Here is a 14725-nt window from a genome sequence, read left to right on the forward strand (position 1 = left end):
GTCAGTCAAAGAACCTACTTTCCTGTGGTAAAATATGCCACCTGGCTAGTTACTATCAGTAAATATATGTAGACACAGAGGCTGGTTAAGGTTTCATAAGAAATACTTTTCTCACAGTTTCATGGTTGCATATAGAACTTCTTAGTGGTCAGGGATTTCTACTACTTTGGAACAGAGAGCCCTAGAGCTATTCTGTTTGTGTGGAAGTGTTGGGGAGGGAGATGTGGTCTGCCATTGTGGGGACAGAGGACACATCTCCTGCAATGGTCTGGAAGGAAGAGAGAGAGTCTGTGGAGAAATGGAAGAAGCAAATGGTATCAATGACTACACCTCCTGCAAGAATCAAAGACGGCAAGTAAAGAATTTTGGGTGTCTGGAGTCCAGAGTCCTGAAGGCAGTGTTGCATCAAAATTTCAACCAAAAGAGCAATTTCTAAAGATAACTTACCTTTTTTAATGTACAATGTACAATGAACCCTCAATATCCGTGGGGGATCCGTTCCAGGACTCCCTGCAGATACCAAACTTCTCAGTTAATGAAATTTGCAGAGGTGCTGTGCCAGCAAAGCAGAAATTCTGGTCACATCCAGGAGGACTTCTGAGGTGAGGGGAGACTGTGCACAGCCTTCCCATGCTTCAGAAGGTCTCCCAGTCATTTCTGGGAGGCCCCCAGCTGCATGGTTGGCACCCACAAATATTCAAATCTGTGAATGCCTAGCCCGCGGATAAGGGGGCCCATTTATTCACCCATTCACCCATTTATTGGTGAATGGCCCACTAAAGTCTTTATACTATGGTCTTTATTATATTGACAATGTCTTTCATATTTTATGTAACCTTCAGTACACAATGGCAGGGCACTGTGAGAACTCTTCAGCTAGTCTTTGTGCAGTAATGCATTTTCACCTTCCACTGGTAGTTCTTTGGATCCAAGCCTATATCTGCTGGACCTTTAGAAATCTTGAGAGCTAGTTGAACACAGAGCAATCTGTTTGCCTGATCTTGTATCTTATGGTGTTATCTGTGGCTTGAGGGCTGCGGTATTGTGTTGAATTAATGAGTAGAAAACTTGCAATATGATGGTTGTGTCCAATGTGACTTTAGTGGAAGGAGTTTTACTACTACTGAAATTCAGTGGAATTTGTTGTTTTTGCCGTTATTGTCTCTCAACAATGGCCCAAATGAATTTTTTGTTTCTCATTTTTTAAAAATTACTTGGTTGGTGGTGCAAAAGTGAAACATAAAGTTAGCATGTAAGATTGGATGCAAGGATCAGAACAAATGCATTTGTGGATAATTTGTTTCCTTTAACTATGTGCAGAAATCACTGCTCAATCAGATGCCAGTGAAATCCGACAGGACTGGAAACCCACATTCCTTAGTAATGAAGAATTCACTCAGTTAATGTTAGAGGTACCTTATTTATTTTCTTTCTCAAATGTGTGATTATTCTCTCATACTTCATGATGTTATAAGATTATAGTGGGGCATATTTCTTTCTTTTGTATTGTAATTTACGTGCAGAACCCTGATCCATGCATGCAAAAGGGGAGCAGAGGTTTGAGTCTAGTTCAGCAACTGATGGTCCGATAGGAGCATAAGTACCTACCTTATACTGACCAATGGTCCATCCAGCTCAGTGTTGTTGATATGGACTGGCTGCTGTTCTCCAGGGTTTCAGACAAAGTTGCTCTCTGCTGCAGCTGGAGATGCTGGGAATTGAACCTGGGACCTTCTGCATGGGAGATTTGCTCCACTGCTAAGCTTCTATTCTATAATATTGAATATTGCCAATCATCTGGTCAAGTGGGGTGAGGAGAGTGAAGAACAGAGGTGTTATGATTGCCTTGCTTCCCCCCCCCCCCCCATCTTTTGTCTGTTTTTCTGTGTTTTTGGACACATTTAAGTTGTCTATTTGGAAAGTCTGTTATTCTCCAAACATGTGTTTGCGGATTCAGCTTCTCTTCCCGTCTGGAATGGCAACCCCCCATCTCTGTTGGAGGACTGGCATGTACTTAGCAATTGGGCAGCTAGCCCTGTTTCACTAGGTGTCAAGAGAGTGAGGTGGTGTCAAGAGGTTCTGAGCAATATGTGAGAGCTCAGATCAGGAGAGAAATCTTGGGGTGGTGGTGGACAGCTCAATGAAAGTGTTGACCCAATGTGCGGTGGCAGTAAAGAAGGCCAATTCTATGCTTGGGATCATTAGAAAAGGTATTGAAAACAAAACAGCTAATATTATAATGCCGTTGTACAAATCTATGGTAAGGCCACACCTGGAGTATTGCGTCCAGTTCTGGTTGCCGCATCTAAAAAGGATATAGTGGAAATGGAAAAGGTGCAAAAGAGAGCGACTAAGATTATTACTGGGCTGGGGCACCTTCCTTATGAGGAAAGGCTACAGCGTTTGGGCCTCTTCAGCCTAGAAAAGAGACTTGAGGGGGGACATGGGAAGGATAAAGTGTATAGAGAGATGCTCTTTACACTCTCACATAACACCAGAACCAGGGGACATCCATTCAAATTGAGTGTTGGGAGAGTTAGAACAGACAAAAGAAAATATTTCTTTACTCAGCATGTGTTTGGGCTGTGGAACTCCTTGCCGCAGGATGTGGTGTCGGCATCTGGCCTGGATGCCTTTAAAAGGGGATTGGACAAGTTTCTGGAGGAAAAATCCATTACGGGTTACAAGCCATGATGTGTATGTGCAACCTCCGATGTTAGAAATGGGCTATGTCAGATGCAAGGGAGGGCACCAGGATGCAAGTCTCCTGTTATGTGGTGTGCTCCCTGGGGCATTTGGTGGGCCGCTGTGAGATACAGGAAGCTGAACTAGATGGGCCTATGGCCTAATCCAGTGGGGCTGTTCTTATGGAATGACCAGGTGGGTTCCACTTCTCGATAGGTAATGTGATGACATCATCAAAGTTATATATTTCCCAACCAATGGGAGCATTGGTTCCTTTTTGCCAGTCACCTGAGTGACCTATTTGTTGGTTGCCGAGAGAAGAGCACCCAGCTGCTCACCCTCAAGTGCAGTGTGCAACTGTGGCTTCCTCGAGCAATGAAAGTAGCTTAAGCTAGGAACCATCTAGCTGGGTTGTGTTAAGGAATATGATTTGCTTTGTCTGCTGACTCCAACCTGCCTGCTATGTTTCCTGGGTTTAACACAACAGGGGGGTTGTGGCTGAGAGTTTTGAGCAATATCCCAGCTACATCTGCTGGGCATTAATGTTACTATATAGATTTGATTGATATGCATTCCAGTCAAGCTCAGGCATTTTCCATCAGCCTGCTTGTACTTTTACTACTTATCTTACTTTCCCCATTTTGTTTAATTTCCTTTTCTTTTTGACTTTTAATAAGATACTTACATTTTGACCCTTTGCCTGTCTGCTACATGGGTAATTCAGTGGATTGTCACATGTCTTTGAACTGCAGATGCTACTGTGGGTTTGATTCTTTTTTTAATATGAAGCCCAGGGGTTCAGTGTATTCCTGAGAGGTGGGTTTTTTTTAACCAGATGGCCCTCCTTTGCCTGGTCTCTGTAGCCTGCGATAGTGTAGCAGATACATGTTATCAAAGTCCCCCCCCCCCCGTGTTCAGCCACTGGTCCAGTAAAGGGATAGTGGATAGCTAAGGAGCATGGCTCCACTTGCCTCTGGAGGGTGGGGTGGGGGCATCCCCCATATCCACAGATTCAGCTGTCCACAGGGGATTCTGGAATGGAACCCCCGCAAATATGGGGGCACGACTATAAAGCTAGGTGAATAGATTATTATAACAGTAACTGAGTACAACCCGTTACATGATGAGTAAGAGTTTGTATGTATTTGGATATGCGTATCACTATGAGGGCTATCCAGCTTTCCAGAGCTGATGCAGCTGTGCCAATGGGACGTGCGCTGTATCTTGCAGTGGAGGGAGCAGTCACCGAGTCCGCCTGAAGGTAAGAGTACATTTATTCCCTTACCTTGGGACTGCATTGCAGCTGCATCAGTACTGGAAAGTTGGATAGGATTGGACTTGAGAAATATAATCTAAGCAGTATAAGCACTTAGAATCTTTAAAATGAAATACAAGTAGTCCCCTACTTGTACAGATTAGGTTCCAGAGATCAGTAAAGTTGAAACATTTATTTATGAGACATAAACAAAATTGAGAGCAACTTTCTGAAATGGTTTAAAAATAGTAAATTTTTTTCTACAGAGTGGAACCTTAGTATCCACTGATTTGGTATCCACCGATTTGACTCACCACTGATACCTTGGTCTACTTTTAAATGTCTTGTAACAATGGTTGGCAACCTTCAGTCTCGAAAGACTATGGTATAAGCCTATAGCAGCCGGTATTCCTAGGCGGTCTCCCATCCAAGTACTAACCAGGCCTGACCCTACTTAGCTTCCAAGATCAGATGAGATTGGGCATGTGCAGGGTAACAGTTGCTGTCAAGTCTTGTAACAAGGAAAAAAGCATCAAAATCCAATTTCCTACATTCACGTTAAATAATTATAATTTCATTCACCCCATCTAGTGGCTGAATGTGGTATAGTGTCTATATCAATGCATTCTGAGGCAACAGTGGAGGAGCAAGAAGCCTGGAAGTGAATCTTTAAAGCTATTTTTCCATTGATTTTTTTAATCCACTGGAAGTTCTGGAATGGAACCTCAGTGGATAACAAGGCACAACCTAAACAGATTATCTATAAAATATATAATAGTTCTCTCCCTAGTGAATGTACACTGGGTTGTCACTGTGTACTCTTGGGTGCCCTTCAGGGAGAAATAAATAAGTCACCTTGCTTTTTTTTGCTAATAATTTTATGCTACGTTGATAGCAGTATGTTTATTGATTGTATTCAAAGATGCAAGTGCAGAATTTTGTTATTTCTAAATCATTTTAGAAGTAAATGCTGCTTTTTCATGTTAGTCAACTTGAACAGTGACCAGTTTGTGTGTTTTTAACTGTCCTTTTTATTTTAAACTGCAGGCACTCGATGGTTTTTTCCTAGCAATCATGACAGATGGAAGTATAATATATGTATCGGAAAGTGTAACCCCCTTACTTGAACACTTGCCAGTAAGTACTTACTTTTCAGTAAGGTATCAGACTTATGTAGTCACTAGATACACAATTTGCCATCTGTCATGCAAGATTCTGAAGTTTAGTTGGTACATCTGTCTTTTTCAAGCCTTTTCTTTCCCTCAAATGTAGTTTCCACTGTTTTCCACTGATGCTACTTCAGTGGGCCCTGAACCAGGTACTTTAGAAAGTCGAAAAATCTCTACTTATGTACACATGTTCACTGTAGAGTGCTACAATATGCACCTCATCAGCCCTGTCACATCCGTGTATTATCTTCCTACAATGGAAGCATGTGCACTCTCACACTGCACACCTGTCCCTGCACGGGGAATGCAACCCCATTCAGAGTGGTCAGATGATTCAGTACCTGCAGCAAGGATTTCTTGACCAAGAGGATCTCTGTCTTTTTTTGAATTTAATGTGCAAGATGTTTGTGCAGCTTGGCTGATACCACATTCACCAGTTACAAAAGGAGGAGGACCTGTACACTGATGCCTGCAGCTACAATATCAAAACTCCAGACAGTTATCTTTACTGGTTAGGTGCTAAAGCCCATGTGATATAAACACAATCTCTTTAAAGATGATTTAATATTTCCCAATACCCAGTACCTCAGCTTACGAAAGGAAGGAGCTCAACTGAGGATCTTGAATCCATGGCCCTGTGGCTCTACGTTTACTTTAGCCATGTCCCAGTGGCACAAGTATCAAAGCAGGGACTTTGAATCACATATTTCATTACAAGACATTACTTCAAACCCCCAAACTCAGTAGAAGTTTGTGATTAGTACATGAATAAACACTTTTGTTTGTTTTGCTTGAAACTGGTACAATGAAGGCTTTCTTTTTATTGCTGTAAAATATTTAGAATGATGTTATATTCAGGTTATCATGGGCTCTATATTTTTTTGACAGCTTTATTAATTATTTTGCATTAAAAAGGAAGCTTCATAAGATGTTACATTTTGGTTTTTATTTTTTTCTGTTTCAGTCTGACCTTGTGGATCAGAGTATATTTAATTTTGTTCCAGAGGGGGAACATTCAGATATTTATAAAATATTGTCTACTCACCTGTTGGAAAGTGATTCATTGACCCCAGAATATTTAAAATGTAAGTTGTGTTGTTGAACTATCTCTTGAACAGAGAGAGAGAGAGAGAGAGAGAGAGAGACAGATTCTTAGACTGAAAATTAAAAATGTGCATTTTAATTTAAATTAACTATTGGTTTATATATTGAGTTGAACTAACAATTTCCTGATATCATTTTCACATCCCAGGTATAATAACATTATAGATAATTGAAATGTGTGTTCACACATTGCATCTTCCACATTGTGTCTGTTCTTCTGAATAGGGTGCATTTTTGTTGGATTGGCTAAAATGCTGGCTTCAGGTTTCAGGAGACCCTTGGTAAACTTCACTCCATGGCCCTCTACTATTTGGATAGCTCTATGAGAGTCATTCTGCCTCTGCCCCTTAAAGGCATAGCAGTGGTCTTAGGTCAGCTGCACAACAGTGCTGACCCTGAACTTGGCTTTGTGCTTCACCTTCCAAAAAAGCTTATCACTCACAGTGTGTTCATCCAAGAGGGAATGGCCACTGCCCACTTTTTTCTTTTCTAGTACTGATTGTTGGGGAGAAGGGGGCATTGCCAGGGATAGAACACATAATTGTCATATGTAAGATTCTAGCTTCAATCCCTGGCATCTACAGTTAGGGAAAATGTCCCTGTACAAGACCCAGGAAAGCAAATGCCGTCAAGGTAATGGGCCAAGTGGAGAATTACTGTGTATAAGCTCCTTATGTTGTCTATAATGCTAATGCATATTTTATTTAAGTATACCGACTTGTAATGCTTTGATGCTTCATCTTGATATTTTATCACATTTGTTTTATTGTTTTATTTCAGCAAAAAATCAGCTAGAATTCTGTTGCCATATGCTCCGAGGGACGATAGATCCTAAAGAACCACCTACATATGAATATGTAAAATGTATAGGAAATTTCAAGTCCTTGAGCAACTGTGAGTTCAGTATAACAAACTCTATAAATAAGTGCATTATTTTCAGGCCTTTCAGTAACAACCCACTTGTGGAAATCCTGCAGTAAATATGAACTACTATTTTTTTCAAAGTAACAGGGAATATTACTGGATGATGCTGTACTTATAATAATGTTACTAAAATTAAGCATTCCACTTGGGTAGATGTGTTCAAGAAACAAAACTGTATATTTGTTTAAAAAAATGATGCCTTCATTGTACAAAATCCTCAGGTGAAGAAAGATTTAGGATGCAATTCTAACTCCTTATCTCAGTGCTTTCCAGCACTGGCATAGCAGTGCCAATGGGGCATGTGCTGCATCCTGCAATTGGGTGTCACTCACGGAGGCCTCCTCAAAGTAAGGGAATGTTTGTTCCCTTACCTCAGAGCTGCACTGACCATATGCTAGTGTTAGAAAGCGCTGACACAAGGAGTTAGGATTGTGCCCTAGACCAGCAGTGTGTTTTGCATTTAGGAATGCAGAACAATTCTGTGCTCTAAATCCAAATTTAGGTAACTATTTAAGTAGGCTGCCTAAGTACTACATACCTGCAGATTCTGTGCTCTAAATCCAAATTTAGGTAACTATTTAAGTAGGCTGCCTAAGTACCTACATACCTGCAGATGTCATTAACTTTCCTTGACCTCAAAATTAAAGGATGAAGTGGGACAAAGATAACTATGCCTTAAGTTGCAGTAATCTTTTCTCATGCTTTGAGTGTAGCAGTCAGATATTTAAAAACTACATATTAGTAATGTTACCGCTGTCTGCAACTGTTGTTGTTGATAGATTTAAATTATTCCTTAAGTTCCCTGAAGTACTACACTTCCTATATAAGTGAACAAAATGTGGTAAATGTTCTGTTTCTGGAAGACAGTGACCCAAGACCTTTGGGTGCCATTCCCCCCCCCCAGCCAGCCACCGGACTTAAGGCCAGCATGACGAGTCTTAACTCCTTCTTGTTAGCATGCTGGATTTGAAAAGAAATAGAGGAACAGAGCAGAGGAGGATGTGAAGGAGAGTGATGGATAGGGTGTCTCCTTGTCATTCTCTTTGCTAAACAAATACTTTTGATTATTGTGCAATGAGCTGCATGATTAAATTCATATTTTAGATGTATAACCTTGTTTTATGTGTCTTCCTCAGTGATGTTTTTTTTATAATTTATGCCTTGCTATTGGGATTACAAATGTGATGTGTGTGCTTATACAGTCCTATTTGGAAAATGGTATTTTTACCTTTCTCCTCTTTAGTGCCTAACTCTGCACATAATGGTTATGAAGGAACCATTCAGCGGTCCCATAGACCTTCCTATGAAGACCGAATTTGCTTTGTAGCTACAGTTCGGTTAGCTACACCTCAGTTTATCAAGGTATGCAATGGTGTAGCTAAGGGGGTGCAGGGAATAGCAAATGCACCGGACAGCAGGCTTGGGGGGCAACAATGTGCAACAATGCTGCAACATCCCCACGCAACTTCCATCAGGCAGATGCAGCCCTACTGGCACACAGGAGCCTGCACAAAGCCTCCCACTTGTCCAACCAAGTGCGCTCATCCCAGAAAACGTGGGACAGCGAGTGCTGCTGTGGCTGGGCCCTCACCAGTGCCAAAAAACCCTGCCAGCCAGCCAGTCAGGAGCCTCCCTCCACTTGCCCGTGCCTCCTGACCTGCACCCGCCGCCGCCCAAGGACACCCTGCCAGGGCGCAGCCTCTGGGAAGCCCGGTGGGCTTCTCCTTCACCCCTCACACTGCAGTCCAGCAGGTTGGTCAGTGTCCCTCTGTCTCCTGCACTCTCTCTCCCTCTCAGACACATGCACTCCCCCCTCTATCACACAAACAGACATACACTCTCTTCCCCCCCCCCCACAGCCTGGCTCCTCTGTGCCAGCAGGGCTGCAGGAGCCCAATGGAAGTCACGCAGAAGGGTTGTTGCATGTTCTTGCCCCCGTCCCCCCCAGTCTTCACAACCTCTTTTTCTCCACCCTGCAACCTGGAGCCTCCACGACACAGACAGACACTTGCACTCACAGGCTGCCCCATTCTCTCTCACACACAGATGCTCTGTTCCCCCCCCTCACAGACACACACTCACACAATGGGGGGGAGTGCCTTCACTCACATCGTCCAGCAGCTGAATGTAAGTCCCCCCCCAATCTGGCAGCAACCTGCCATCACAAAGAGAAAAGAATGGTACCTTTGTACCATTCTTACCTTTGTAAGAATGGTAGTGTTTACTTCTTACACAAGCTCCAGGTAAGGCTCAGTTCTCATGATGAATCTAGAGGTTCGGTGTGTCTTGAGAATTAAAGTTGTGGTCGGACTTTCCACTTGTTACTTGCAGCAGAGAGATAATGTGATCTCCTATGTGTATGTGCCTTGCAAGCTCTGTAAGGCTGCAGTACTATGCACACTTTTTTGGAAGTAAGCCTCATTGAACACAATGGGAGTAAACAGAACTTACTTCTGAGTAGATATGAATTGGATTGTGCTGTAAAAGTGCAACAAGTGCTTGCTATTTCAAAATATTAACTAACATTTCTCATTCACTTTAACAAATAAAAAGTTCCAATTTCATTAATTAAATTTGATGTCATTGTGGGGGAAGGGGGTTACAGAATCTTCTGTGCACTGGGTAGCAACTGGGTTAGCTACACCACTAAAGGTATGTGAAAATTTTCATTGCTTCAAAATCTAACATTTGCTTTTATTTTGCATGTAATCTAATCTAAAAAATTTTCTATTCCTTGGATAGCATTTTAAAAACTTTCAGTCAAATATAAGGAGAGTGATCTGTTCTTGGATGCAGATGCAAACTATCTTGAATGGACCACTCTGAACTGGGTACTAAGCGTTCCCTCTACTCTTCCTTCCCAAGTGCCCAGAGCTGTACCATGGCAGCATGGGGGCATTTCTGGAGCACTGGGCAATGACATTATTGTCATCACTGAGCTCCAGAGCACTGAATGGAATTTTGCTTGCTCTTCCATTGGCTCTTCCATTATTGGCTCTTCCATTATTAATGCTGTGCAGCGATGAATCTTAGAGGGAATGCTGCTGCATGCTGCGTATGTTTTGTTAAAAATTCATATGCAGCCTCTGTACTTAATCGAGTCTAGGCATGCATCCCCAGCAGATAGTTGGCACCATTGGCTTTGACAGTGCTGACCACATCTTTGCAGGAGGAGAGGGTTCAATCCAATGTTCCCCTTCCATGTTAAAGTTGGCAGTGCCAACCATTGTCTTCCATGTAGAAAATTTGTAACATGAAATGGTGCTTCACAATCTAAAGTTAAGTTGGGTATGCATTGCAAAGAATGTCCTCTTTTTTAGGAATATTTTAGCAAGTGAATTGCTAGTCAAAATAGTATAAATTCCTTCCATATGAACTGACATCATCCCAGGTGGGAAGAAGTAGTAGGTGGAATGTTGCCTGAACCTTTCTGGTTCTACCACACAGGATTCATGAACATATGGTCCTTGGCTTACCCCTTTCTTACTGATCAAATAGACACAGCACATATTGGTCTGAAGTGGCAAATTGCTTAATTGTTCTACTTCCAAGCAGCAATGAAACAGCAAAATAAAATATTTTGCTGGTTAGGTTCTTGTGAATGCGTTTGTGTGGAAGTCTGAATTTCAGATGAGTTTTGACATTAGAATAGAGCAGTTCTGAGAGACTTACTTTTTATTTTTTAGGAAATGAGCACTGTGGAAGAACCCAATGAAGAGTTCACCTCTAGACATAGCTTAGAATGGAAGTTCCTTTTCTTGGATCACAGGTGCCATTTCTTACAATGTAGTACTAAATGGTAGCCTTCTGTTACCTATAGTGGCCATTAATTGGCATTGGCTATTTATAGCAAGAGATGAATTGTATTTTTTATTGAACATATTTTTGTTGATTGTAAGCACAAATATAAACAATAGTATGACTGATCTAATTGATTCTTGAAATTAAGGTAACAATTCCTGTTTCATTATCCAGGGCACCACCAATTATAGGTTATTTACCATTTGAAGTGTTGGGAACATCAGGTTATGATTATTATCATGTGGACGACTTAGAAAATCTGGCAAAATGTCATGAACATTGTAAGTATATGTCATACTACTTTATAAGCTTACTAATTTAGACCTGCTTATAGCAGATTGGAAACCCTGTGTGCTAAAAGTTAGCAAACACTGTATGGTAATACAGTTTTGAAAGGGGAGTTTTGTGCTGCTTTTTAATCACTATCAGGACTTTACTACAAGGTTTAATTTTTTTTTTGAGAGAGAGGGAGTCTGTTTTAAACAGGAAAACATAATTTGCAAACACGTCAACTGCGTTGGGTACTTTATGGATGCTGCATCAGTAATGGACATTTATCATACAACTTTTGGAAAGTGCTCCTTCCAGTTATTGTTAAGATTTAACTGACATTAATTTTTTATTTAAGTGGTAATTGCAAATGATCACTCACTACGCTGGATTGGGATCAGAACCCCATAACTTTGTTGCTGTATTTTCTTAGGGCACAATCCTAACATAAGGGCAATGAAGCTCTGAGGTAAGGGAACAAACATTCCCTTACTTTGAGGAGGGCTCTGTGAGTGACACCCAACTGCAGGATGCAGCACATGTCCCATTGGTACCGCTATGCCAGTGCTGGAAAGCACTGACATAAGGGGTTAGGACTGCATTCTTAGTTGCTGTATTTGTCACAAGCTAGGGCTTTCATTTAACATAGTGTTCGTGTAACTTAGTATATGGAAATGTGACATTCCTAAATGTGTTGGCTGGGATCCAAAGAACTGCAATACTAGTTGCATGAACACAGGGAAGCCCTGGAGCTTATTTTCTCACAGCAGCATCCCACAGGAATATTTTATGAAATGACAGGGTCATCTGTTGATCAAGAGAAAAAGTTAGGAAAAATCTTACTTAGCAGGTCCTGAGGCATGCCTAATCATCCTTGTGTTCCCAATCATTCTCTCCAGGTATAATATAGTCCAGAGCTGCTTTAGAATGGATTGAATCCTGAAAAGTGCAAGCAGAAGGACTATTACACAAGGGAATTTTCTTGCCCCAGTTCCCCCCCGCATTCATTCCTTACAGTCCTGAAAAATGAATTTTGAGGCTTGTGGAACCCTCCATAACAATGTGAGAGGTGACATGGGAGGGGCTGATCACCAAATTCAGGCTGAGGCACCTTGTATATGTGAGAGCTTTTGAGATGATTTGGGGGGGAGCAGCTGCAGTGGAAAGGAATTAGCGGGAAAGTTCCCCTTTGAGTTTTCTTGCACTTCTCAGGATCAACCCCCTCCTCCCAATTCTTTTAATATTTGGGATATTAGATTTGTATGAAGAGACAGTTCTGCACAGTTCAAACAAATGATGTTAAGCACTTGAATGTTTATCCCGGTGTTGGCCTTTTTTTGAAGCAAAACCATATTGTTTCCTTTTCTAGTAATGCAGTATGGCAAAGGGAAGTCCTGTTATTACAGATTCCTCACAAAGGGGCAACAGTGGATTTGGCTGCAGACTCATTACTATATCACTTACCATCAATGGAATTCTAGACCAGAGTTCATCGTATGTACTCATACAGTTGTAAGGTAATGAAATTTTGTGCAGTCTTTAATTTCAGATCTTTATTGGCAAATATCTGCTTGTAAGTACCAGGAAAATGTGTGTAGCTTGACTTGAGAAGTCAGTAAATCCTCTGTTAATGCAATTCATTAAGAACTTGTACTGTTCCCAAAATCTTTTTTAAAGAAGGTGTACAAAATGTTTGTTAATATTGAGTATCACAATCTAATATGACAACATTCTAACATTCGAGTTACTCCTTTGTAGTTATGCAGAAGTTCGAGCAGAAAGGCGGCGTGAACTTGGTATCGAAGAGTCTCTTCCAGAGATAGCAGCAGATAAAGTAAGTTTTTCCACTATCCTCTTATGTTGGTCTTTTTCACACACATGTCTTAATACTTTTTAACATTAGCTTGCATTCTTAAACTAAAAGCCCAATCCAACATGGGCTTAAATCCCTTGCAGTGATGTAGCGGCACTGATATGGGCTATGCTACATCCCATATGGGATTTTTGGCTGCTGGTGGTCTCCTTGGGGTAAGGAGACATTTGTCTTCTTCCCCCAGATTAAGCCATAGCAGCTGCAGCAGATCAACTTGGACCTGTGCCAGTGATATTGCTGTTACAAGTCTGTGTTGATCCGTGCAGGTGAAGCAGGCTTGGGAAGGTTGTTAGGATTTGTTGAGGGCCAGTGCTGCCCACCCCGCCACTCTCCTGGCCTGATCTGCCCACTCTCACCCCATCTCTTTCCTGTTCTGCACTCCAGCCCCCCCCCCCCCGTTGTCCTCCCATCCCTGTGCTTGACTTTTCGGATCTAGTGTGCCTCTGTCACTCTGCCAGAACCAGCAGGAAGGTTCTGGCCTTCCCACTGATGTGCCTTGGCCTTGTGCTGCTGTAAAGTGCTTTATGGTGCTTTTGCAGCAATGCATGCTGGTGGAATGTGCTTTCTGCTGGTGCAGGCCCTCAGTAGGATTGGGCTGTAAATCATGTTCTTTAAAAATGTGCTGTGTTAACTCTGTCTCTGTCTAAAATGAATATAAAAATCATGATTTGGATTTCACTCTGGTGTTCTTGTACTGGCAAAGTGATGGAAAAAGATACTTAGTAAAGGTGTCACTGTAGATTGTCCATGTACACACCAATTAATTCTGGGTTGGATCCAAATAACCAAGTGGAATAAAAATAGCTGCTGGGACAAGTGTTAATGAAACGATATATGCAGTGCTATTTTAAGCAATTTCTGTGTTGGTTCTTCTGCTTCTACTTGGTTCAGCACCCTCCTGTGTAAAGAGAGGCAACATCTTTGGATTTAGTTTCATTTGTATCTTCCATTGCTCTACTTCAAGAAGTAAAATGGCTGTTCAATGTTCTGCATGCAAAAGGAGCTCCCTTGGAGCCAAATCTATCACTTTTGCTATAGAACACTTACTACTTATAAATAGTTGCATTGGCATAATCTGCTTGCCATATTTTATGTCATTGTGCTGGAACAACTCCTGGGATAGCCCATCTTAAACATATATTTACTGGCATAGAATTAGGTTGCAAGTCTTCATACATGCAGTGTTACAAGCAAAGTACAGATAAATGCTTTAATTGATGACAACAGTGCAGAGGCCCAAAAGGACAGTAACCTGGAAGTTAGGATTAAAGAGCATTGGCTAAATGTAGAGCTAGAACTTGTAGTTCCTAGACTTCAGCAAGTAGTACCACATCTGTCCATGGCTATTCAATCTTTCATACTTGCTTCCTGATTTTAATTATGTCTATGAATTTCATGAAAAATACTTAAAGCTGAATTTCCTTAGAACTGATCCAAAACTGCTCATGTAGCTTTGGAATCATTTAGAGTTTTGTGTGTGGGATTTGTTCATTTTTTGTGGTCAGAGTTGCTGAAGAGACTAGGGGCCAAATCAGAGGAAGAGAGAAGAAAGCCAATCGTAACAACAGGAAAAATATTTGAACTGCTAAAGGGACGTGGGATAAATTAGGCAAATTAATGGTCCAATCCTATGTGACTGTGCCA

General features: G+C 41.5%; 1 protein-coding gene across 1 annotated transcript in view; it reads left to right on the forward strand.

Moving 5' to 3' along the window:
- Nucleotides 1-14725, forward strand: part of CLOCK (clock circadian regulator) — a 54521-nt gene that overhangs the window by 26366 nt on the left and 13430 nt on the right. The window contains exons 6-14 of the mRNA XM_066631745.1: nucleotides 1321-1412; nucleotides 4988-5077; nucleotides 6074-6194; nucleotides 6994-7107; nucleotides 8381-8499; nucleotides 10824-10906; nucleotides 11113-11219; nucleotides 12578-12725; nucleotides 12967-13042. Of these exons, the coding sequence (XP_066487842.1) occupies nucleotides 1321-1412; nucleotides 4988-5077; nucleotides 6074-6194; nucleotides 6994-7107; nucleotides 8381-8499; nucleotides 10824-10906; nucleotides 11113-11219; nucleotides 12578-12725; nucleotides 12967-13042 (950 nt within the window). The remainder of the gene's footprint in view (nucleotides 1-1320; nucleotides 1413-4987; nucleotides 5078-6073; nucleotides 6195-6993; nucleotides 7108-8380; nucleotides 8500-10823; nucleotides 10907-11112; nucleotides 11220-12577; nucleotides 12726-12966; nucleotides 13043-14725) is intronic.

The sequence above is a fragment of the Tiliqua scincoides genome, chromosome 6 (assembly GCF_035046505.1).
Source record: "Tiliqua scincoides isolate rTilSci1 chromosome 6, rTilSci1.hap2, whole genome shotgun sequence".
Taxonomy (NCBI): domain Eukaryota; kingdom Metazoa; phylum Chordata; class Lepidosauria; order Squamata; family Scincidae; genus Tiliqua; species Tiliqua scincoides.